Below are 26,531 nucleotides of genomic sequence, written 5' to 3' on the forward strand. Positions count from 1 at the left end.
AATGATCTAAAAACAAAGATTGTTCAACGTAGTTGTTCAGGGGAAGGATACAAAAAGTTGTCTCAGAGATTTAACCTGTCAGTTTCCACTGTGAGGAACATAGTAAGGAAATGGAAGAACACAGGGACAGTTCTTGTTAAGCCCAGAAGTGACAGACCTAGAAAAATATCAGAAAGGCAGAGAAGAAGAATGGTGAGAACAGTCAAGGACAATCCACAGACCACCTCCAAAGAGCTGCAGCATCTCTCTTGCTGCAGATGGTGTCACTGTGGGGTCAGCAGTCCCTAGAGACCCCTCTTCAGTTCTTATTAATATAAGAGCTAAACAGTGTCTTAAATGTCTTAAACAAGGACACAGATGTATAAAAAAGAGGTTTAATTAAAATGGGTGTAATGCAGACCCTCTACTTTATTGATGAGTGCTTTGGAGATTAACTGATCAGACTCCAGGAAATAGCTTATGTGCGTGCTGGCTGTAAGGCAGAGAGATAAGATCTCTACGTTGCATCAGTACACAGATAGCAGCCTGTCCCACTCCTGTCACAACCAACAAACATCACCCCTCCCTTTCTCAACACTTACACATTAGCATGAGGATAGTGTGATGACCTTCAGAGGAAAGCACGTCGTCTTCCTTCCCATGATTCCCGCTCTCCTCTCTTTAAACGCTCCTCTCCAGGTAGAGTAAAATATACATGAGGGTCATGAATACTTCAGCGCTTCACAGAGCGAAGCGAGCATTTGCTTGTTCCTCCTCTGTAATTGTGTTTAATGTCAAATGCGGATGGCGTTTAGTCCCAGTATAACGACCTCTGTTTCAGCTAGAGCTCTCTGCTCTCGTTAGTGGGGATTTATCCGAACCAGGCCATGTGTGGCAAACATCTAATCCGTGTAAATGAGTCAGTCAACACGAAGCATGTTGGGATTTGCTTTATCTCTTGCCACCAAATATTAAGACCCAGGCAAAATGAGATTTTTGTTGCTGGTTTAAATGGTGCAACAATTCACAAGATTCAGAATCCGTAAGACACAATGAGGTAGTGTCTCAATTCAGTGCTGTTTACAATTTATCTGAAATAAGGATATGTAAATGTGCCTAATGAACCCAAGTGTTAGTACTGAAGTTCTAAGTCAGTAAAAACACTATGAAGTATGCATTACGGCAATTAAAAACAAATATTTGTAAATAAATTGTAATTTTAGTTAATCAGACTGTATTAAACGGTATGATGATTCAGTTCACAGCTGTCAACTGAAACATTGCTTTTAGATCTCAATTGTCTTTTTCTTCCATTTTAATTTAGCTTTTATCAAATACTCACTTGTTTTGTGCAAAATTTCATTTATCTGAAAAAATAGAATTCGATCTACTAAGAGAACTTCAGGATATAACAGTGCCTTCCCTCGCAAGAATGTCCTGATTGTTACTTCTCTTTTTGTACTTAATTGGGAGACGATACTATGCTGTGTCTGCACTTCATAATTTTTAGCCTGAGTCTATCCTTAGTTGCTCTTTCCAACAAATAAACACACAAGCAATTTTCCAGGTTGAGAGTTCTATTGAAATTGATTGAAGGTTGTGTGAGAGGTGAAATAAGTCAATTTTTCCACTCCATTCAAACTCTCTATTTTTAAGCATTGCTGACTCAGAATATTTACAGCTTCTCCAGTATGAGATGGACAGCAGTGTAATGAAGTTGTTCAGACTCTAGCCAGTGAGTGAGCACTGGGGAAAAATAAACTGAAAATAGCTCTTGTATCTGTTAGCTTTTAAAGCTTCCAAACGATGCATTTATTGAGTATTTTAAGTTGCACTTTAATGTACACTGACATGGCAAAATTTCTGTGATGGCAATTACCTCAGGGTTGGCTTGGACATTTTTTGGAAACCAAATAAGATTCAGTTTCTTGTCAAGAAATATTCAGCTTGGCTAAGATGAATACCGTTTTCCATACTAATGCACCATTTAAGTAATTATACAATGTCTATTCTTAGTTGTTATATCTATTATTAGGGAAGTACCCTCTGTGAGCACTGATCCAGAATCAGATTTGTGACTTTCTACAGGCTTCTGACTGATTACATATACACCCCAACTTCAGCCAGGTGCTGTGCCTGGGCAGTGATTACAGCCACACCCTTCCAGTTGAATTGCTTTGCCATCTGCAGTGGAACACTGTCCACAGGAAACGTTCAGATGATTTAATATTGCCCTGTCAGAGTTGCACTATTGTCTGTGTAGACTTTGATCTCTCGTTCCAGACAGATGGATGAACTGAGGGAGTGTTGGTCATTAGCAGATCCACACCTTTTTCCTGCCTCACTGGCTCCCCATCCCTCTCTCCCTGTTGACACCCTGAGGGCGGGAGGAAGGCCTGTTTCTTTCAATTTGTCTCTCGTCCCACAATTTTATTCTTGACCTTCAGATCGTTCCTCATTAATGAGTTCAGTTGAGTTCGGCATCAGCTCCTCAGCACTCGACCCAGACAGGAAAAGACACAGGAAAACAGCGCTCTCAGGCCTGATAACACAACTCCATTGTTCTAATAACCCTTTCCCTCATATCTAATCTGCTGCTGCTGATGATAATGAACAATAGTACTGTCTCAAACAGATGAGTGATGTTCTGCTTTAGAGTGCAGTTTCACAGAAGACTGCCTCCACACCAACTCTGCTACTTTTTGTTCATTAGTAGAGATGAAAATTCTGCTTTATTTTCTTAAATTTAGTCTGATTCGTTGACTGCTGGTTTAAATATCGAGTCATGCTGCATGGATTCAGCAGCTGGAGAGAAGGGTTGGCCAAGGGTTGGTAAATGGTAAATGTCATCTTCTTCCCACAACACTCTGTTATGTTGGTCAGCACAGGTGTCTGTTAGCTGATGTGTCTGAGCTGGGTTGCTGTAAATGTGCTACATATATATATATCATTTTTATAATATTTTTTTTTGTCTGCCCTTTCTTTCACTTTCATATACAGGTGCTGGTCAACGAATTAGAATAATTTGAAATAGTGCAATCATGAAATTCTTTGAATGCATTTTTTGTGCAGAAAGCAAATCAGGTGTTCACCGCACCTGTCCTACTCGTTAGACTAATCACAGAACTCGTTACCTGGAAAAAAATTTGCTCAGCTGAGCTTTCCAAAAGGCCCATTTAGGCCATTTAACTGTGACACTGTTGTTTTATTGAATTAGAATAATGGAGAAACCGTTTCATTGAATTAGAATAATTTTTATTATAATTACAATCATCACTTTCTCAGTATTTTGTGGCTGCCCCCTTGGCTTGTATGACTGCCTGAAGTCTCCGCGGCATCGATTTGACCAGCTTGTCGCAAGTTTCCGCACTCACAGCTTCCCAGGCAGTGGAGATGTTCTGCTTCAGTTGGTCCAGCGTAGTAGGCTTTCTGTCGCGAATTTTCTGGTTGACGATGGCCCAAAGGTTTTCAATGACATTGAGGTCAGGCGAGTTGGCCGGCCATGCCAAAACTTCAAGCTGTTTTTGAGTGAACCAATCTTTGGTCGACTTTGCTGCATGAGCCGGTGCAAGATCCTGTTGAAATATGAAGTCTTCTTCGCCGAACTGTTCCTCAACAGTCGGAATCAGGAACGTTTCCAGAACATCTTGATATACGGCAGCATTGACAGTCTTCTTGAGGAAGCAGAGTTTCCCTACACCTTGAGCGGACATGCATCCCCAGACCATAACTCTCTGGGGAAACTTGACGGATCTTTTCACGCACTCGTGGTTGTAGGTTTCGCCACCACGACGCCAGACACGAGGACCTTGGTCACCGAAGGAGATGCAGAAGCGTGATTCGTCACTGAAGACCACTTTCTGCCAGTCTTCAGCAGTCCACTCGCCGTGTTCTTTGGCCCACTTCAGCCGTTTCTCCATTTGTTTCTTGTTCAGCATCGGTTTTACTGCTGAAACGCGAGATTTGAAGCCGAGTTCGCGCAGACGACGGTAAGTGGTTGATCTGGAGACGTCAGCGCCTGTCTGCTTGTTCCACAAGTCGGTGAGCTCGGAAGTGGACTTGAACCGGTTGCTTTCTCATCTTTCTCAGCTGCTTGTTGTCGCGAGCAGAAGTTTTTCGGACGCCGGAACAGTTGGTGCGCTTGCTGCAGTTTTTCTTGAGAGCTTTGCAGACGGAAGACTGGCTGATGCCGAGCTGCTCAGCAATTTTAGTTTGGGTCAAGCTTTGTTGGCGAAGGGCTTGAATTTGAGCCACTATTCCGGTTGAGAGGTCGCGCTGCTTACCCATGATTGATTTTACAACTTAGAAATTCTACTCAACCCTGACTTTATACTGCACAGTGAACACTCTTCACAGAAAACAAAAATTTGAGCATTTATTCTAATTCAATGAAACGGTTTCTCCATTATTCTAATTCAATAAAACAACAGTGTCACAGTTAAATGGCCTAAATGGGCCTTTTGGAAAGCTCAGCTGAGCAATTTTTTTTCCAGGTAACGAGTTCTGTGATTAGTCTAACGAGTAGGACAGGTGCGGTGAACACCTGATTTGCTTTCTGCACAAAAAATGCATTCAAAGAATTTCATGATTGCACTATTTCAAATTATTCTAATTCGTTGACCAGCACCTGTATATATTTTTCACTTTTTTTTTTACTTTTCCCTTTCCCACCAATCTCTTTTATCTCTTCTCCCTTGTGTTTTTTAATTAACTGTTCCTCTCTCACTCTCTTTCTCTCTCTAGGTGGCCGTAATGTGACCATCTCCCTGCAGTCCCGTACTGGTCACACACACATGCCATCAGTGGTGGGTCTGCTGGTCTTCACTCAGTTCTGGTTCTGGTTCCCGCTCTCTCACTTCCTGTCCCTGGCCTTCACACCCACAGCCATCATTGGCCTCAACAAGGACCTGAAGGTAACCATGGAACACTAAAGACTGTTTCCTGAGCCCAGTTACCACTATTGTATCTGGCTCCATCATCTATTTTATTAAATAGTAATAATTGCATTTAGAACCTGTAAAGAAAACATATACAATTGTGTGACTTGCATTTTATCTCCAAAAAGGCGAATGACTAAGTACTTATAAAATCTGAGACTGCTATAAATCTGCCTAAATCCAGGTTTCCCTGCTCTTTAGCTCTTTTAGTTTCAGTGGCTCCTTGGAAATTAAAGAAACAATGACCTAAAGCATCAGTGGTGGTTAAACCTTTGTGAGAAGGTCTGATCTAATCTGCCCTCCTGAGTCAAAAAATAAAGTTTTAGGGAACAGAACACTGTGATCTCTACTGGTCAGTGGGGAAACCAGAAAATCCATAGATGCTTATTCAGCATGGGCTCTGGCTGATTGTATTGTAAAACACTTCACGCTTCAGCAGTATGATGAGATTCTTTCTCCACACCTGCTCCCTCCGGGCCCACATCAGCTGTCCTCCCTCGTTCTCCCTGTTTTCTCACTGAGAGTGTTTACCTTCTGTGCCCTTGTCCTGTATGCCAGCCTTTTTGTAGCTGTGAAGGGCATCTACAGCAGCCGGAGTAGCACTGGGATGATAACATTATTGATTTGTTGGTTGGAGAATCACAGCTGAAGAACACAGGCTCGTGACAAAAAAAAAAAGAAAACAAATACTGTACACTCCTACTGCTTGTATAAACCACTTAAACCAGGGATATTGTTCTTCAGTCCTCAAATATACCGTTTGTTGGTTAAATATTTAATTATTAAATTAACAAATGTTTATGAAATCTAAAAGTTTTTTTAATCCTCTTTTCCTGTGAAGGATCTGCTGTGTTGATACCCTATCTTTTTTTCTGATTTGACTGTAAATTCTACCACTGATTAGATTTTTTTAATTTGTTTTATCAAATTACTTTTGCTTTCTTTAAAACAAAAAAAAATTAAGATTTAAAATCCAAATGGATTTTTCCTGTGTGTTTTGCAGATGCCCAAGGTCCAGTACTGGTCCAACTGTAAACCCTCCACCTTTGCCTATCCACCAGCACTAGAGGTGCCTAAGGAGAAAGAGAAGGAGAAGGTGAGTGGTTTCTTGAGGTTCTGGTGTTTTAAAATCCCATTTGTAAGAACGTTGTGGCTCTGATGTTTGATCCAGCTCTGAAATTTGCTGAGTGTATAATATATATAATATAAAATTAATATTAATATAATGCATACATGTAAAATTAATAAATTAAGTAAAATTAATTACTCTACTGTTCAAGCTGTACAGGACTGGCACTATTAACCAACAGATATATCACATAATTTACTGCTTTATTGCTCTTGATGTCTTGAAATTCTGCAAATCTACTTCTTAATTTTAGAATGGGTTGAGATTCAGCCCTTGATATTTTATATTGATCGTGTTCCTCTGCTTAGGTTTCCACTGCAGTGCTCTCTATCACTGCCAAGGCCAAGAAGAAGGAGAAGGAAAAGGAAAAGAAGGAAAAGGAGGAGGAGAAGATGGAAGTGGTATGCTTTTTTTTTATTGAGTGTTCAGAGCTGCTGAGTTTTGTAGAGTACTCTTTGTGCCTCACTGGTATGTTTTTATTCAGTGTAGATGTAGAGTTATTTCCTAATGATCCAAACTGATGTGCCATTCTGTGCCACCTCTGGATCAAAAAGGGTGGCAGCTTAGCAGACTTGAGTATCGAACTTGCAACCCTGCTTTTACACTCTGCTCAATATAATTGTGTATTATTGAGTGATTATCTGAGTTACTGTAGCCTTTCTGTCAGCTCCAACCACTCTGACCATTCTCTGTGTATTTTTCTTAACAACAAGGTGTTTCTATCTACAGATCTGCTTTTTACTGGATCTGCTTTTTTGCACAGTTCTGAGTAAACTGTTGTGCTGAAGATATCAGGCGTTAAATCAGCCTGTCTGGCACCAGCAATCGTGCCTTCATCAAAATTACACATCATATTTTTCATTTAGACAACATTGTCTAAAGCTGCTGTCCCACATGATTGGCAGATTAGATATTTGCATAACTGAGTAGGTGTACAACTGTTCCAAATAAATGAGTGCTTGTGAGTTTATATCACAGAGCGCAACAATACCACTTAAGAATCTTTCCTTCTCGCTGCAGTTTAGTGAAACAGTGGGGACTTGTTGAAGAGAAAGTACCATCAACAACAAGCTCTGTTCACCGCTAATCTGTTTTTGCATCATCGCTTTGAAAGCTCCCTGAAGCAGAAAGAACGCTGCACCTCAAGCACCTCTTCTCATGAAATGGAAAGTGGCGAGGTTTTGTTTGTGTTGTTGTTGAGTGATCCTCTCGATTGGTTTTGATCTGCTAATGGGTTGCAGAACCAGCGCTGCTGCTGTTGAAGTGTAGAGTTTAAAGAGAGGGCAGGTGGAGTCCTGGCCTCGCCCGGGATACTGCCAGTTCACCCATGAATCGCACTGCTGGATTATGGTGTATTAGCTGGATTTGCTGTCAACTCCAGCAAGGCTTACTGTCAGAGCGGCGCACTGCTGATCGCTGATGAGTGAAAATGAACATGCACCTAAATTCCCACTGCTGGTTTTCAGTGCTCCCGCTGAGCGAGAGAGTTTGGTGCGACTTGAGCCCTGTTGCTGAGTGAATTAAGCCTCAATACTGTTTGGACTCTTTTTGTTGGAGCGCTCTAATTTGAATGATCCAGCTTTATAATGGCCCGTACCAGAGCTTCAACATGTTCACTTTGGCAGAGACTTTGCTGACCTGCTGTCCTTCACACGCAAGGAGACTAGATCCACATTAGTGCTGGGAACTTCAGCAGAAGTAGACCAACATCTTATCATATATACCTCTTGAGGACAATACTACAGTGTTTGTTTATCTGGGGTTTACATAGATACAGCAACTGTTCAAACTTCTGTGCAGTATCAGTAGAGCCCTGTTTAAAATTTACAAATGTATGCTAAAGAAAACCGTATTGGTTAAAATATATTAACTTTTGATCTGAACCAAAAAACTAACCTCAAGCAGGAATAAATCACCCTCTGCTTTTAACACCTTTGTGATGGAAAAAAACATATATACACAGACTAGTAATTAGGGCAGCCTGAAAAGTTTGGGGGAACACAGTATGCTTTCAAACCCATTTTGGCGAAACTTGCACCTTCTGATATTAAGCCCACTTCTCCATGCTTCAGGCCACAACTGCCCTCATAAGAACCACTTGGGGCTCATTTAATACTGCCTCAGGTTCAAGCAATTTGATTAATTTTCAGCTGAATCTGTTTAGAGCAATGGAACTGTCATTGCCCACATACTTCTATGCAGCCTTTATGCAGTACATCCACTAGAGGGTAGTCAAAATGTTACCAGCTGCAAACATGCCAATGACTGAGGAGGGTGTGATAATATAATTGCTACAAAAATGACTAAATAGGAAAATCTGTGATAAAATGTCTTTAAAAAGTTCTGCCATGACTTTATTTTCTGGCACTTTTTATCCCCACAATTGTCAGAGGTACTGCTTTGTTCTGTCTGTATCTGTAAGCCTTCAGAGAGAGACAAATACAGCCAAAATGAATGCAGGGTACATACAGAAGGCTTAGTCCATATCTCTCTTCATTTTTAAGAATAATTTAATTATTCAGTGTAGTCATATTGTCTCTATTTAGGGACTCTAGTCACTTTTTTATTAAATGGCAGGATTGATAGAACATGAAGACATCTCTGTTTAAACTTTTATATCCAGCAAAACAAACACATACAGTGTTTTTTTTTCAGGTGGTATGATAGTCTGTGCAGGTCAGCAAAATCTCTACCAACGTGAATGAATGAACAGTGAAACGTGAGAGCCTGGTATGAGCCATTATACACCTGACATTCGTAATGACCACCTAAAAGATTACCAAGGCTGTTCTCACTTAAACCAAACAAGATGAAAATAGGCTGACCCCCTGGCTGGAAATCCTGTACTCCTGGGTTTTCAGTATTTAAAATAAGGTTATTTTAAATTAGCTTTTATTAGGAAGGTCAGTCAAACTTGTACTTATGAAGTCATGGGTAATGTAATCTTAATTGAAGATAACATTTAGACACTGAGTGTACCCATGCTATGCTCACAAAGCATATCAATCTTCAATTTATCACAATATTGAAACTGCATCTTTATGTGCTCTTTCCCATTGCACCCACTGATCTCTGTGTGACCATGCCTCATTGGGCAACCATGCTTTTTCTCTAGATGCACATCGCCGAGCACCAAACGCTTCCAGGCTCTTTCCAGCGCTGCGGAAACATTTCCATGTTTATTAAATTTAAGCGAAACTAATGTAGCAAAAAATGTTTTACGGTTTGGTCCATTTCAGCTTTTTGAAGCTTTGCCGTTATTGCATTTAAGAGCCTCTGCCAGTCATGTCACTTTTTGACTGTCTGACTGTCTTTAAAACAGGAGACACAGGAGGCCGAGAAAGAGAAGAAAGATGAAGAGAAGGAAAAAGAGAAGGAGAAGAAAAAAGAGCAGGAGCCCAACTTCCAGATGCTGGAGAACCCGGCCCGTGTCATGCCCGCGCAGCTGAGAGTGCTGTCCATGCCTGAGACCTGTCGCTACCAGCCATTCAAACCAGTGAGTAGTCATATATCTCGCTCTGACCACAAATGCTAAATCATTTAAGGCCAACAAATACATTTAATATGTCAGAAATTTTAGTTTGTTTTTTCTCAAAGTAAGCATTCCTTTAGGGTAAAGTGCTTTCAAAGCCTCTTTGCTTCAGTGTTTTACAACCACTTTTGGAACCTTGGAACTGGTTCTCTCTGGATGTTGTCTGGAAGCTGCCTTTTTACACATGCAGCTTACAGCTGGAGATTTTCTGTCAGGCAGTTTTGCACTGCAGGAAATGTTCTCTTTGGGTTAGGCATGAGGTGACACTTGTGTAGCATGTGCAGCAGGCACAACATGATGTATAGCATGACACACTCTGTGTATAATAGGTGAACCTATTATACACAGGCTCACCCTAAATAATGTCACACACAGGCTCGTGTGTGTGAAGTCCGGTACAGCTGATATGGATATTTGCATTCACACAAACCATTCAGCCTACAGGTAATGTAAAAAAAAAAAAGAGGTTGTGGGTTACACAGTGCGTGTGTGGGAGGGGGTTTGGAGCCTCCACAAAATGTAAAAGCTCTAGACCAATTTAAGTACTGCAAAGAACCTTTACAATATGTTATTTTTTCACAATTGCACCTCATTTTCGTTTACGTTTGTTTGTGGCGTTGGTTCTCTCGTATAGTATAATTATTGGTAAGCATTGCATTGTTAAGCACTTGGCTAATAACGTTTTTATTGCAATTTGTGACGGACTGCCTAAAAGACCTTTTAAATTCAGCTTCTGTTCTCCCAGAGGAAGCATGTAAACAAAAATGATAAATACAGGAAAATAGAATGATTAATATCACCCAGCTCTTGTTAACACAATGATACATGGCCTTTCTTGCTAAACGGGGAGAAAAATGCAACAGAACTGGCCTTGTACTGCTGCCTGATGTAACATGTTTGACAGTTTTCCACTGTAAATAATGAGATCAGCAGTCTCCCCACACACACGACTCCTTCGAAGAACACAATGACACTCAGTTAATGGCTCTAAATAAACGGAGCTGATGGATTTACAGATTTACCCGGCAGAGGTCAACTGTAAATATAACTGCACACTGGACTTGCTCCCATTCTTTAATTTTTACATTAGAAAGCTGTTTTCCCTCTGAAAAATGCTGTGCAGATGAACAAAAACAAGACTGCTATTAGATTGTTACGGTATTAAGAGTTTTTTGTAGTGAAATAAAAATTTTCATTTAAATAAATAATATTAAATCCAGCACCTTTTTATATCTACATTTTGTGTAAATTTAAAGCACAGAATTTACACTGCATTCTTCTTGATTAAGATGTTACAGAAGGTTAGATGAGTAATGACCGATTGTTTGTAATATATATTTGATGTATGAATGTAGTGTTTTTTTTTCTTTTCTTTTTCTTTATGGAAACAAATAATGGTTCTTTCTATGCGCAAAAATCCAGCTGAGGCACTGTCATGTTAAAAATGTTTTAAGAGCCAGACTGCTATTAAATGAGTTTGTTCATGTGAACAAATTCATATTTGCACATCTTGAATTTAAACATCTTGAATCTAAGATACACCAATAATTTACTCCACATTTCTTACACACTCCTTGTACTTTTTATCAGCTCCACTGACCATGGACAGGAAACTGCCCAGAGAAAGCTATTGTCTGGATAATTCTGGTTGGTGGACTATTCTAGACCAGCAGTGATTGAGGAGTATAAAAACTCCAGCAGCACTGATGTGTCTAATCCACTTATGCTCAAAGTTAGCAGAGAAACAGATAGAGTTCAATAACAGTAACTATAATTTTGAGATATCTGTAATATATAAATACTTCAGTTTCGTATGATGAACAGAGCTGTGAACAATGCACGGAGAAACAAGGATGTGGTGTTAATGTCAAAGCTACCTAAAGCAGGTGCAGTAAATATTGTCATTTATAAGCTTATAGGAGCCAATCAGTAACAGTCTTTATAATTTATACAGCAGTTTTACAGAAGCTTGTACTGCTAAGCGCTGAAATAGAAGCATCTGTTTTAACAAACCTGTTAAACTGGGTGGTTATTTGACAGGCTTCAAAAACCTGCATGAATGTGGTGTCCTACACTAACAATAATTAATTGATGTAATATTCCTAAAATTAGATAAATTGGAAATGACCTCTGCTCGTAACTCCAGCGGTACAGTAAAGAAACGAACCTCAGACACCACATATATCTGCTGATCTATGTTTGGGGGAAGGAGAGAAAATTATGCCAATTTTTGGCCAAGCTGTTCCTTGAAGGAGTAAACACTGTATAATGGAACGGGGGTGCCATCCATTCTCGAGTGGAGAGTGTCTATAGTCGTCTCCATGGTAATAACACAGCCCAGTGTCAGCCAGGATGAAAGGATTAGAAGAGGCGATGTGAGGATACATCCTCTCTCGCTCCCTCTCTCCGCTGCTCTCTCGCTTCCTCGGTCTCTCTCTCTCGCTTTCAGTACAGTCTGGCACCAGTCACCAGGTCAGTCTCAGGCCAGTGGAACTAGCTCTTACCTTTCTGTACACAATGAAAAGCCTCGGCCTGATCTGATCTTCTACTCTCCTTCAGCTCCACACGGGTGGCATCATTATCCTAAAGGACACCAGTGAGGAGGAGGAGGAGCTTGTGGAGCCAGTGTCTGCCCACGGTCCCAAGATTGAGGAGGAAGAGCAGGAGCCGGAGGCCCCGGAGCCGTTCGAGTACATAGACGAGTGAATGTCACCTATAGGTATGTATAGATCTGCACAGAGATAATCACATGTTGTTTAAACAGCATTATGTAGCATTTAAACTAATTTAAACACATTTAAATAACTGCTTTGGAAATATTGAACTGCTAAAATAACTGTAATGGGGAGAATAGTCCCTCAGAACTGATGATAACTTGAATGATAAATTGAATTGAATAGTAACTCCAGGCCTGTAATGCTGCTAACTTCTCTATGTATCTTGAGGGATACAGGCTGGATAACACTCATTAGGACTGTGTAATGGTGCATAACAACAGTCAATGTTTTGCAAAATGGCATGTTTCACATCAAATGCAAGTCCTGTAAACAAAAGTCTACGCATATAGCAGGAGCCTATGAGTAAAAAATATCACTTCTCACAAAATTCTGCTTTAATGCCTGTGAAATATTTTCAAAACTAGATTTTAGAGGTCATATTTTAAATAAAATTACAGTACTTTTTTTTTATTATATACTTTATCAGACGCTTTCATCTTTTTTTGAAATACCGTATTTTTCGGACTATAAGGCGCACTTAAAAACTTTTAATTTTCACAAAAATTGACAGTGCGTCTTATAATACGGTGCGCCTTTTGTATGGATTTTACTCGTCAGGTTGTAAGGAGCAGTAAACACACACTCCGTGCAGCGTTATAGAGAGTTTCAGTGCTATACAGAGTCCAGAGCCGTGCAGCTCCGAGGCTGAGCAGCAATAGCATTAGCTAGATGCTAACCGCTAAGCTAGCTAGCTTATTCACTGAGATCAGTATTATCTAAATTTTACTCGTCAGGTTGTAAGGAGCAGTAAACACACACTCCGTGCAGCGTTATACAGAGTTTCAGTGCTATACAGAGTCCAGAGCCGTGCAGCTCCGAGGCTGGAGCAGCAAATAGCATTAGCTAGCTTATTCACTGTTCAGAGATCAGTATTATCTAAATTTTACCCGTCAGGTGTAAGGAGCAGTAAACACACACTCCGTGCAGAGCAGCAATAGCATTAGCTAGATGCTAACCGCTTAGCTAGCTAGCTTTTTCACTGTTCAGAGATCAGTATTTTCTAAATTTAGCACTTTTAATACTGCTGGAGCAGTATTATTAGAGTTAGATGCTAATCGCTAAGCGTTCACCGTTCAGAGGTGAGTTATCGGCCTGTAAGTCTGTGCTGCTTTGCCTGGCTAGCATTAGCTAGATGCTAAGCGCTAACTCTCTCAGAGGTGAGTTTTATCAGCCTGTAATCTGCTTGTTTACCGTGTTAAAACAAGCTACGGGGGACGAATCGCTAGCTAATATCTCACTGTCTTACCAGAACACGCAGGATTACTCAGTGTAACGCTGTTGTTTAAGTTTGGGTTAACTTTACTAGTTTAGGTGACTAGCTAGCGTGCTAGCGGATAGCTATGCTAACGCTGGTGCAGCAAGCCTTAGTGGACATCTGGAAATCTAAGCTTACTGTAAATAAACTGAAGCACGTTACTCACCCAAATAAACAGTTTTCAGGAGAGGAATCTGTGTAGATTAATATCCAGCACTCGTTTGACTTTGAAAGAGCTAGATTTATATATACTGAGACGCTCCACCGGCAAGCGACCACCCCCGGTGGGGGAAGGGAAACATGGCGCCACCCCTGTTCACTTTGATATAGGCACCCTTTCTAGTGTCACTTAACGCGCCTTATAATGCGATGCGCCCTATGTATGGAAAAATAGCAGAAAATAGGCGTTCTTTGATAGTGCGTCTTATAATACGGTGCGCCTTATAGTCCGAAAAATACGGTACTTTGAAGTCAGATTGTGTGGATGTTAGCACAGCACATCTTACATTGGGCAAATGTAAAAAAAAAAAAAAAAAAAAAAAAAGATTCGTTTTGAATTCTTAGAATCATTGTTTGTGCCTCTGGAGACTACTGTTTTAATCAATTGATAGTGATGTTAGCTGTGTAACCTTATAAAGACATTTTCGCATCATCTGTAATTGTCTGAAAAACAACAAACATTTTAAAATTCTATTTTGATATTTTAAAGGCCATCAGTGGAGGATAAATAGATGCAATGATGCTGTTTCTGTTGTAATGTGTGGATTGTTCTCTAAACACATCAGCCAGGACCCTGCAGCGTGTTCTCTCCACTGCAGTGAGTTCCACAGTTCTGGCTCACTAATAGCCGGGTGCTCTTGTCGTTAGATTGTACACAGATAGCTGAGGGGCAGGTGCCAGGTTATCCAGGAGCAAACCCATCACTGCATATGGAATGTAAGCAGTGCAGGGCAGCTCTGAATCACTTCCACTGAGGCTGAACATGAGGCCCTTGACTAAGCAGTTCAGCAGCAGGACTTGCTGGTTCATTGCAGCACCTGGCTTTGCCTTATTAGCGGAGCATGTCATGATAAGACTGGACATAAAGTGTAGTAGCGTTTGATTTAAGTCTATTTCAAATGCTGCTTTTTCAAAGCTTTTTTTTTTTTTTTTTTAAAGAAAATCCGCTTGCCGTTACATTTTTAAAATGAACCAAGCAGTAACTATATCCACTGACTCAGAGGTGTACAATGTGGTCAGCAAAGGGCCAGATACATCTAAGGTGTATCACTTCTCCAAACTTCAATACGTGCTAGTGCTCAGCTTTCTACAAGTACGGACAATACCAGTGATCTGCTCATGATGTAATTCAGTCCATGCAGAAATACATACACACACAAGCCTAAGATCAACTGATTAGAACTGATAACAAGTAGACTCAGCTTGTTTTCACTGAAAACCTGGAGCCACAGCTGCTCTCTGCTGATCAGACTAAGACCCATACACTGATCTCTAGCCTTAGATATAGTACAAGTGTATTTACTCATGATACTGATCAGATCATCATATTTACACTGAATTTTAACACATAAAAGCTACATTTCTTTAGTGTAATATCAAAAGTAAATTGAGTCTAAATCTTTAACTTTCTTTTCCTCCTCTCTTACAGGTGGTGAATCCTTCAGGATCCCAGCATGACTCCTCTTTATGTCCTGTCCTCCACCCAACCACCCTTTTTATTTTACATGTTCCTCTCTCCTCTTCCTGCCCTTGTTGATGTATGCCGATTGTTTTACATTATACTTTTCTGTCATTACAATAAAAAAAGAGATCTATTAGACAAATTTGTGCTTGTTTTTTCTTTTTTATCTGAATAATGTAATGTATGGACTATTTTCCACCCTGCACTGTGCACTGCTTTTGGGAAATTCAATCTGTTTAAAATCTGAACTTTTTAAGCACAATAGGCGTTCAAGGATACAGGAATGTGCTAGATCAGAATTAATTTAAGTAAATAAGTAAATCCTCAATTCATAGATTTCTAACGCTATCTGGTGAATATTTTAAGATTATAATCTTAACATGATTCAGATGTTTATTGAAGTACTGTACACTGGACACATGGTGGGTTTTTTTTTTTTATTATTTTTTTATGTGGTGGTTGAGGCATTCCTATACCACCTTGCATTCTTCAGGCAGACAGGAGGAAGCATTTAGTCACACCTTTAACACATAACTCACCACTTCCCATAAAATGCAAAGATTCTACAAATGCATTAATTTCCCGGACTGCTTGACACGGTGGGTGGGAGGCCGCGATCTGTCTGTGTTTGGAAAACTTGTCAATTTTCACTTCTCTTTAAAGATCTACCATGACGTTGACTTTCATGTTTTTTTTTTTTTTCTTTTTTCCAGTTGCTGTCTGCCAAAGCTCAACATACGCAACTACTCATTCTGAGGCATCTGTCGTCTCATTAAAAAGCAATGTGTATTTGGTTAACCGTTCTTTCGGCTTTAGTCTCTGACTCTGGCCAGCTCATAAAGCCTGCTGAAGGAAGGCTGACCAGTGGCCTGGTGTCATCAGCTATCAGCAATGTTGGAGCAAGAAGGCGTACTCAGAAGAATGTTTGGGTTCAGACTTTCCAGGGCTTCCTGCCGGTCTTTGAAACTCTTTCATTGTCCCTCTATGGAGATAAGACCATTAATGGCAGAAAGCCTGCCTCAGGGCATCAACCATGACCTCAAAGAAGCACTGAGGTCAGTTGGAGTTTGGCGCCTTCCTTGTCTATCAGAGTGTCGGCAAAAATACATACCTGCCTCGCTCTCTCCCATGGAGTCACAGTCTACTGGAGCTTTAGTGAGAAGCCTAAAATGATGAAAGGCAATGGTGGGAGCGAAACCTTTCATTTGGTCAATCAGCGTACTTGTCTGAGTGTTATATATGTAGGCCAAAGCATGGCATGTCCAGGCCGTGGTGTGATGGTCAGCAGTCTTCTGTTTGTTGTACTTTGCAGGATGCAATGATTGAGAAGCTTTGGACTGGGTGATCTCTGTTTATAACCTTCAGAATCGTTGAGGGGGCTTTGTCCTTTTTGGCTGAAGAATATGTGAGTGGAACATGTGTGGTCAAGCACAGTAGCCCTCCCAAAAGGAAATTGTTTTGACCTGCAAACCTACTATACATATATATATATATATATATATATATATATATATATATATATATATATATATATATATATATATATATATATATATATATACACACAACACCATCACAGTTGTTTTTGGAGTCTGCTTTGAGAACAATGACTGATTTTGTCCCAAATATAATGATCACAAGGTAGCTCTTGATATTTTATTACTTACTCTTATTACTCTTTTCAGTGGCTGAAAGCAGGAGAGTCCAGTCAAGGCCTCAGTATTCAGTGTCCAGCAAGAGTTGCATAAGTGGCTTGGTGAAGGCCAGGGGAATGTTCAGAGTTTATCTAAGGGATTAGTGATGTTGATAGGACGCTGAGTGCCCATAGACTAGTACACTCTCTGTTTTTACAGGTGTGAAATCTATTCAGAACAGCATCCAATAGTCCAATAATGGATCGAGTTCACTCATCAAGGTAGACCAGAGGCATTCCACATTCTGACGATAATTCATTTAAATTCAGAATTTCAAATAGTACAGTATTGGAAGCATTAGTTAAAATGATTGTAAACCATACATCCTGTATAAGCTATCACACAGTACAGATGATTACATTCTGGAGATCATCAGCACCTGGAAAATTCTTCCATATGACCAAATAGTTTTATTATTGTCCTCCTTTCACCGTGACCTTCAATGCTCAGGACCACCACAGAGCAGATAATATTTGGTTGGTGGGTCATTTTCAGCACAGCAGTGACACTGGCATAGACACCCTCTAGATAAAAAGTCAGAGGTAGAACCTCTAAATCAGATGCTGCACAGTTTGTGTTGGTCATCCTCTTTTCCTTTATCAGTTCCCACAGGACACTGCTGGCTGAATATTTCTGGTTGGATGACTATTCTTAGCCCAGTAGTAACACTGCTGTTTTTGATCCACTCAATTGGCCATTGAAGAACAGGGTGAAAGGAGGATGATACAGTGTGCAGATGAATATAATAATATAAAAATGATGTGGAAAAATAATGATATCACACTTTATTGCTAGCTGCTTGCCATGGTGTTCCAGGTGGTTTCTTAGGTGTTGCGGGGGGGGGGGGGGTAATAAGTAATAAGTCACCAGTTCAACTGGTTAAAGCAGGCAAGGTTTAGCTACTGTATCAGTGCCACTGCAGGATGTGGGTCAGGAATAGTGGGTGCTAAGCCTTGTTCTTCAAACTTTTGTTCTTTATAGAATGTTACAGAAACTAATATACCTTGTCAGAATTAATCCAGCCATTAGCTTATGTAAGCTATTTTGCTTCAAATATGCGATTTTTCAGTTCCAATGCATATCTGATTTATAGCAATGCTGAAAGATTTCAGTCTAAACGGACGGATTGGAATTCATTCGAGAAAGAAAAAAAGGCTTTTTTAATGAAAATTTAAAAAGCTTGTGTCAAAACCGCTTAATGTTTCCTATGGAAATGTATAAAATTATATTACTACTTCAAATTAATTTTAAAAAGGCTCATAAAAATATCTGAATAATAAGTTCTTAGACTGTGCCTAAATGCCATTTAAAAGAAGGCTTTGTGTTTATGAAACCACTTCAGAACAGACCGACAACCACAACTACCCACGCTGCAGCGGCCTTGTAGTCAGAAAGTGGCAAATAATGAAAGTGGTTCTCAAAATGGTCCTCAGGGACAGTTTTGGCACTATTTATTGCTGTGTGTTAAATATTTGAGTTGGAGCTAAACTTGCCCAGTGTTTCTGTATAAGTTCAAGGGTAACAGGACTATTGAGCAGTGTTTCTGCTCTGGTTAATTGAGTTAGATAGGGATACAGTACCCATACATTCCTTATAGTATAGATTCTCTGATCTTTTAATTAAGCAAGATTGTGAAACAGTAATCCTATTTTCATAATGGTGCATTTTTATCTTTTTTTATTGATTTAGAGTACCCATACTTTTATTATAGTAAATTATCTGCTATTATTGAGTTACATTGGGATATAGTTGTTACACTCTAGAATGGTCTCGATACTTTAATTCAGTTAGATTGAGATACAATACCCATACTTTCATTATAGTAGTTTATCTTCTCTTTTGATTTACATTGTGATGCAGTGTTTACACTATAGTACAGTCACTGATCTTTTGATTAATTAGGTTATAATACAGTGCCCATTTCAGATATTTTTATTTAAGTTAGGTTCATACAGCAACTCCTGACTGAAGGAGGATTCACTATCTATATCTCCACTATAGTAGAATTTCTGCTCTTTTAATTGGCTTACATTGTGATGCAGTACCCATACTCTTATTTTAGTAGTTCGAATTGAGTTGGGCTATGATACAGTACTCAAACTATATAAAAACAGACAGAGCTCAAGGAAAGTTTAACAGGCCATTCTAGCCTAGACTAACCTGTGTTGATCGTGCTGCTCCCAGCTGGAGTCCAGACTCGTGGTCAGGTTTAGCAGCGTGTAGTGCAGTGGATTTTCCAGCCGCAGCATCCGGGGTCCCAGAGGGCCCGACTTTTAAAAGGCCCTGGAAAGACTGGACACTGCGGCCAAGGCATTCTGGGAAATCAGGGCTGGAGAAATAAACAGCCCGTGTGGATTAGGGTACATAACAGGGAGAGGAAAAGGAGAGCAGTAGAAGAGATGTGGAGAGGTGGGTGGAGGGATGGTACAGAGTGATACACGTCCAGGATTTTCCTCCCATTAGCAGAGATTGTGGTGTGAACAGGGTGCCTATTCATTACACGTTCATTCATCATCATCTGGTAAATACAGCAAGCAGTGTTTGGATTCCCTGTGGCTGATGGTTCCAAAATATGAACGCTAATCATTCTTTCACAGTGAACTCATGAGTGCTGTGCCAGTCTGAGTGGTCAGCTGTTGGAGTGGATGTACACGTTTGTGCACAGGGCAGGAAATGGTGCACTTTGGTCTGCTGCAGTGTGCCCTTCATTAGGCTGAGTGGTGGCGGAAAGACAGAATATAAAAATGTTTTATAGTCCTGAGCCACTGTCCAGATTCCTTTTTTTTTTTTTTTTTAAGTTGGGAATGGACAAAAAAGTGAAATGTTCACACTTTCGAATCACTATGTTGAAAATGTGTGCTAGAACTTTTCTTTTTGGCCAGGGGTTCACAACAGTGATGCAACACAGAAGAGCGAATACAGCCCTTAAAGTGATAACAAATGTAGTCATTCATTCAAGCCATGTTTGGTGTCTGAAGTTTGTTGCTTTTTTAGTTTGAGCTATGAGGGCAATATAGCTAACAAGTTACTAAGTTTGGGCAAATTTCACTGTATTTTTTATTTTATATTATTATTATTATTATTATTATTGTTTTTTATTCATGTTTAAAATTAAAATTCTCATGATTTTCCCATAATGCCAAAATAGATCCACTACCATTTGAAAGAATCTGTCCTATGTCCTTTTTTTTATTCATTTTTATTCTACCCAGAGGCTATCACCTCTGCAAGTTTCGGCAAATTTCACTGTATTGTTTATTTTATATTATTATTATTATTATTATTATTATTATTATTTTTATTATTTTATTCATGTTTAAAATTAAATTTCTCATGATCTCATGATCTCTACAATTTGAAAGAGTCTGTCCTAGGCTATGACTCCTGCAAGTTTGGGAAAAATTCACTGTATTGTTTATTTTATATTATTTATTTATTTTTATTATTCATGCTTAAAATTTAATTTCTCATGATTTCCCCATAATGCCAAAACAGTTCCATTACCATTTGAAAGAGTCTGTCCTAGGCTTTGACTCCTGCAAGTTTGGGCAAATTTCACTGTATTGTTTATTTTATATTAATTTATTTATTTTTATGCTTAAAATTTAATTTCTCATGATTTTCCCATAATACCAAAACAGTTCCACTGTTAGCATTTGATGCCGAAACATAGGCTATCACCTCTGCAAGTTTGGGCAAATTTCACTGTATTGTTTATTTTATATTATTATTATTATTATTATTATTATTATTATTATTATTATTATTATTATTATTATTCATGTTTAAAATTAAATTTCTCATGATCTCTACAATTTGAAAGAGTCTGTCCTAGGCTATGACTCCTGCAAGTTTGGGAAAAATTCACTGTATTGTTTATTTTATATTATTTATTTATTTTTATTATTCATGCTTAAAATTAAATTTCTCATGATTTTTCCATAATGCCAAAACAGGTCCACTCCCATATGAAAGAGTCCATCCTAGGCTAGCTCCTTGACAGTTTTTAAAACTGCCGGCGTACTGTCAGCAGGCTCCCTGACAGTTTTTAAAACTGCCGGCGTACTGTCAGCTAGCCCCCTGACAGTTTTTAGTAGTGCCGGCATACTGACAGCAAGCTCCCTGACAGTTTTTAATACTGCCGGCGTACTGTCAGCTAGCCCCCTGTCAGTTTTTAAAACTGCCGGCGTACTGTCAGGAAGCTCCCTGACAGTTTTTAAAACTGCCGGCGTACTGTCAGCTAGCCCCCTGACAGTTTTTAGTAGTGCCGGCGTACTGTCAGGAAGCTCCCTGACAGTTTTTAGTAGTGCCGGCGTACTGTCAGGAAGCTCCCTGACAGTTTTTAAAACTGCCGGCGTACTGTCAGGAAGCTCCCTGACAGTTTTTAATACTGCCGGCGTACTGTCAGGAAGCTCCCTGACAGTTTTTAAAACTGCCGGCGTACTGTCAGCAAGCCCCCTGTCAGTTTTTAGTACTGCCGGGTACGTGCCTGGCACTGCCGGGTCGATGAAAAAGTGGCTGGCGGGTGACGTCACGCAGACCCACCACTGCCGCCCGTCTCCCGGCAGGCAAAGATCCAACCCCAAATGCTAAATGGCCACAGTTCTTCATATGGTCAGTTTAAATATAATTGTATCAAATATTGGTCTTATAATTACTTGTAGGACTGGGTGATATTAAAACATTTTAACAGCATTTTCAAACAAGAGCAGTATTTCATAAATATGACGTGTCTGACGGGCCAGATTTCTGCTCTGTGTTTTATACAGGCATACAGGCCAAAATACCTCATTCATTCATATGCATTTAAGAAGGTTACAGAGTCTCACACTGAAAACAGGTGGGAAATAAACAGGCTTACCTCGCTGAGAGTTACACGGCTGTCTGATGACGGCAGTTTTCTGTTTATGTAAAAGTCAAAACCCTAAACATTTCTATAAGAGTCTACAAGGTGTTCCAAAAGTCTCACTCGACTGAGTGCGCAGGTATAAAGCTTTAACTTCAAGACGTGAAGGATTTTACCTATATTTAGCTGCAACACGGTCGCGCGGTGGTTTAGCGTTTAGGCCTCTTAGCGGCTAGTTTTTAGCAGCTAGAATGTTAGCGGATAGCACGTTAGCGGCTAGAATGTTAGCAGCTAGTCTTTTAGCGGCAAGTATGTTAGCAGCTAGTCTTTAAGCGGATAGCACGTTAGCGGCTAGTCTTTTAGCGGATAGCACGTTAGCGGCTAGTCTTTTAGCAGCTAGCCTGTTAGCGGTTAGTTAGAAAACGCTGTATTGATCTCTGTCTGTCAGTGCTGAAGGCTCGCTTAGTGAGGTTACTCGGAAAAATGAGGAATCAGCAATAGCATTGTGTACCACTCTTCATAGTTAAACAGGGTTACACAAAAATGCTCTTCAGAACCAACGGAAAAAACGTCTGTTTCTGCACTTTGTCTTCCCATACTCTTCTAAACATTTGTATCAAGGTGTGCAGAGTTCAGATAAGTTAACCGAATGTTGTATTTAATACTTTTTCAGGAGTTCCTGTGTTAACTAAAGACTAATCATGCCTTCACTGACTGACTAGCTACATTTTTGGGTTTTGGGGATAACATCACTAGCTACAGATGTCTCAAAACTCTCACAGTAAGGAGATTATTGTTACTCTGCAGTGAACAGTTCTTTCACACTTGCAGCTGAAGCAGGGGTGGATGAGCTTTAGCACAGTGTTTCTGGCCTCTTCAGCTGAATGGAGGACTTTAATGGAGCTTGGCCTTTTTGCTCTTGTTCACATTTTTGTTTTATGAAGGAGAAAGGGCTCCAGCAGTGGCTCTCCGCTGCTCGGCGGGAATCTGACCACAGGTTTCCCTCCAGAACACACGGCTGGCTGTGGAACCCGAGGACCATGAGGAAAATCTGACGCAGCTCTGTGAAAGACTGAGTAATCCCAACAGTAATGGACTGTAAATGTATTTTTTGTAGATGAAGGTCTGATGACCACAAACATATTACATCTGAGCTTAAACATAGTTAACTGGTCAAAAAACTTACTCCTGGCTTCATCTTTATCCTAAATATCATGTAAGTATATACAATACATTTTACATTTACAGATTTTTGGATCTGGATAATTCAGTATTCGAGGTGAACACATTCAAAACAGGGATTTTGCTGTGGAACACTTTGCGAGGTTTCAAAAACATTCAGACTCCTATTGCTCAGATTTTAATGTCAAGTCTGATCTAGGTTTTCTTTGGGAACTACACTACCACAAATACCATGGGTGAATCTCTTTAATTTTTAAAAACACACTTTTGACCACAAAATTGTCAGACACACAACCCACATTTAAGCTCTCCCTATATCCCCCCTACCCGTTTAAACACCAAGCTCCACCCCTTTTACCTGTAAGTGTATACAGCTTGTTCTACCACCTCTACATTTTCCCATTGTATTTCCCAATATGTTCCTTAGTTTTACGTTCCCTCCTTCTGCACAAAGCCATGGGCTTTCCCGGGCGGTATTCCAAAGCCATGGAAGGCATTCACACTCCCCAAGGATTAGTACAGAGACGAGGCTCACAGGTAGGAAACTCACACTTACACCATTTACAATTACATTTACTTTACCTGGGCTTTAAACAATCATTTATAAGTTTCAGTGTTAATGGAAAAAGAAAAACTCAAACTTTACTTTGGCTTTGCTTTTTTCCTACATAAGTGTCCCAGTGAAAATGCGATATGCACGTAGCTTTTCCTTTTCAACAGTGATAAGCTACAGATGTGACAAAATGCACATGTAAAGAAAATAAAAGGCAAAGATTTAGTTTAAAATTCAATTTTAAGCCATGAGCTCGCTTTCAGTGCAAAATAATGAGCGCCACCTTGTGCTAAATTATTTTTCATTTTACCATTTTCATTTTTAAGCCTGCTTAGGTAAATATATGTTAATTGGTAATGGGCAGTCTGGAGTCCAGGAAGTAATATAGGATGTGTTAACAGGAACTGCTAGCGAGTAAAATCATGAGCTCTGTGAATTTTTAGTGAAATGACTATACTGTTTTAGTCGTGCACTCTATAAGATGTTTGGTGAGATGATTTCTTTAACAGACCCAGGGACATATACACTGCTCAAAAAAATAAAGGGAACACTCAAATAACACAATATAACTCCAAGTAAATCAAACTTCTGTGAAATTAAACTGTCCACTTAGGAAGCAACACTGATTGACAATCAATTTCACCTGCTGTTGTGCAAATGGAATAGACAACAGGTGGAAATTATTGGCAATTAGCAAGACACACTCAATAAAGGAGTGGTTCTGCAGGTGGGGACCACAGACCACGTCTCAGAACCTATGCTGTCTGGCTGATGTTTTGGTCAGTTTTGAATGTTGGTGGTTCTTTCACACTCGTGGTAGCATGAGACGGACTCTACAACCCACACAAGTGGCTCAGGTAGTGCAGCTCATCCAGGATGGCACATCAATGCGAGCAAATGTGCATGTGTCTGCACAAACGGTTAGAAACCGACTCCACGAGGATGGTATGAGGGCCCAACGTCCACAGATGGTGGTTGTGCTCACAGCCCAACACCGTGCAGGACGCTTGGCATTTGCCAGAGAACACCAGGATTGGCAAATTCGCCACTGGCGCCTTGTGCTCTTCACAGATGAAAGCAGGTTCATACTGAGCACATGACAGACGTGACAGAGTCTGGAGACGCCGTGGAGAGCGGTCTGCTGCCTGCAACATCCTTCAGCATGACCGGTTTGCAAGTGGGTCAGTAATGGTGTGGGGTGGCATTTATTTGGAGGGCCGCACAGCCCCCCATGTGCTCACCAGAGGTAGCCTGACTGCCATTAGGTACCGAGATGAGATCCTCAGACCCCTTGTGAGACCATATGCTGGTGCGGTTGGCCCTGGGTTCCTCCTAATGCAGGACAATGCTAGACCTCATGTGGCTGGAGTGTGTCAGCAGTTCCTGCAAGATGAAGGCATTGAAGCTATGGACTGGCCCACCCGTTCCCCAGACCTGAATCCGATTGAGCACATCTGGGACATCATGTCTCGCTCCATCCACCAACGTCACGTTGCACCACAGACTGTCCAGAAGTTGGCGGATGCTTTAGTCCAGGTCTGGGAGGAGATCCCTCAGGAGACCATCCGCCACCTCATCAGGAGCATGCCCAGGCGTTGTAGGGAGGTCATACAGGCACGTGGAGGCCACACACAATACTGAGCCTCATTTTGACTTGTTTTAAGGACATTACATTAAAGTTGGATCAGCCTGTAGTGTGTTTTTTCACTTTAATTTTGTGTGTGGCTCCAAATCCAGGCCTCCATTGGTTAATAAATTTCACTTCCATTGATGATTTTTGTGTGATTTTGTTGTCAGCACATTCAACTTTGTACAGAACAAAGTATTCAATGAGAATATTTCATTCATTCAGATCTAGGATGTGTTATTTGAGTGTTCCCTTTATTTTTTTGAGCAGTGTATATATAGGTTGGATTAAGGTTAACAAACAAAGGCTAATTTGGACTTTTAAATGAACACATTGGCTTTTATTTATCGTTTTTTCATGTGCATTTTGTCACATCTGTAGCTTATCACAATTGAAATGGAAGTGCATATTGCATCTTCTCCTTTGCACTTAAAACCAAGGTGATGGGTTAAAAAACTTAAAAATATATGAAAAGGTTTAAGTTTATAGGTCATTACACTGGGAGGAAGGGCTTAATGCATGTTCCTTCAGGGATCTGCAGGCACAGAGAAATTTAAGACTCAGAGCAGAAATTAAAAACAAAATGGGACACACCAGTATTACGTTTACAGACTTTACAGTACGCTTGTGATTCCTGCATTTTCTAACAAACCAATATTTTAAACAGAGTTAAACTCAGTGTTTCACACACAAAACTCTTCATCCACTATACATATGGTCCAGTGCAAAATTGGGTTTATTTAATTACCTCTGTATATAGTAACACCAATAGTACCTAAAAGCCAGTAATAAACGTATGTAGGATTCATAAATTATGCTGTTGATTTTGCTTCGTTCAGTTTGGCATTTAATCTGTAAAATGGATTGCATATCTGATTTGTAAAATGTAAAAAGCAGTTTGTGAAAACATATATTCCAAAAAAAATAAATTAAGGCGCTTTTTTAATTAACAAGATTCTTGTCCTTTTTTCAAATGTATTATTATTTTTTATTTGTGTGTGTAATTTACATTACATGTGTGTGAACACACTGTTTACCTTTGACTTCCCAAACCTGGTCATAACCTTCTGATTGTTTTTTTTGTACAGACTGAAGAAGGTACAATAGCATGGTGCTCCACTAGTGGGCAGACTGAAAGTGCAAACTACAAGACAGTCCCGAAGTTTGGGTCAACGTGCAAGTGAGTGAACATCTGAGCAGCTTTCAGGCAATTTACTGAACAGCTGCAGCAAAAGGTCTGTACATATGGTCTACATTTCACTCACACACACATCTCTGCTTGTGCTAATGAGTGTGTGATGAATGATAACACTGATTTGATAATAGTCTGGCTGGGGAG

At 40.0% G+C, this 26,531-nt stretch overlaps 1 protein-coding gene across 1 annotated transcript in view; it reads left to right on the forward strand.

Moving 5' to 3' along the window:
* psmd1 (proteasome 26S subunit, non-ATPase 1) overlaps positions 1-15,432 on the forward strand; it is a 56,337-nt gene extending 40,905 nt beyond the window's left edge. Inside the window, exons 20-25 of the mRNA XM_022669814.2 lie at positions 4,723-4,892; positions 5,920-6,012; positions 6,354-6,446; positions 9,368-9,541; positions 12,137-12,296; positions 15,258-15,432. Coding sequence (XP_022525535.1) covers positions 4,723-4,892; positions 5,920-6,012; positions 6,354-6,446; positions 9,368-9,541; positions 12,137-12,283 — 677 coding nt within the window. The 3' untranslated portion in view covers positions 12,284-12,296; positions 15,258-15,432. The remainder of the gene's footprint in view (positions 1-4,722; positions 4,893-5,919; positions 6,013-6,353; positions 6,447-9,367; positions 9,542-12,136; positions 12,297-15,257) is intronic.
* The last annotated feature ends 11,099 nt before the right edge of the window (positions 15,433-26,531 follow it).

The sequence above is a fragment of the Astyanax mexicanus genome, chromosome 16, assembly GCF_023375975.1.
Source record: "Astyanax mexicanus isolate ESR-SI-001 chromosome 16, AstMex3_surface, whole genome shotgun sequence".
NCBI classification, from domain to species: Eukaryota; Metazoa; Chordata; class Actinopteri; order Characiformes; family Acestrorhamphidae; genus Astyanax; species Astyanax mexicanus.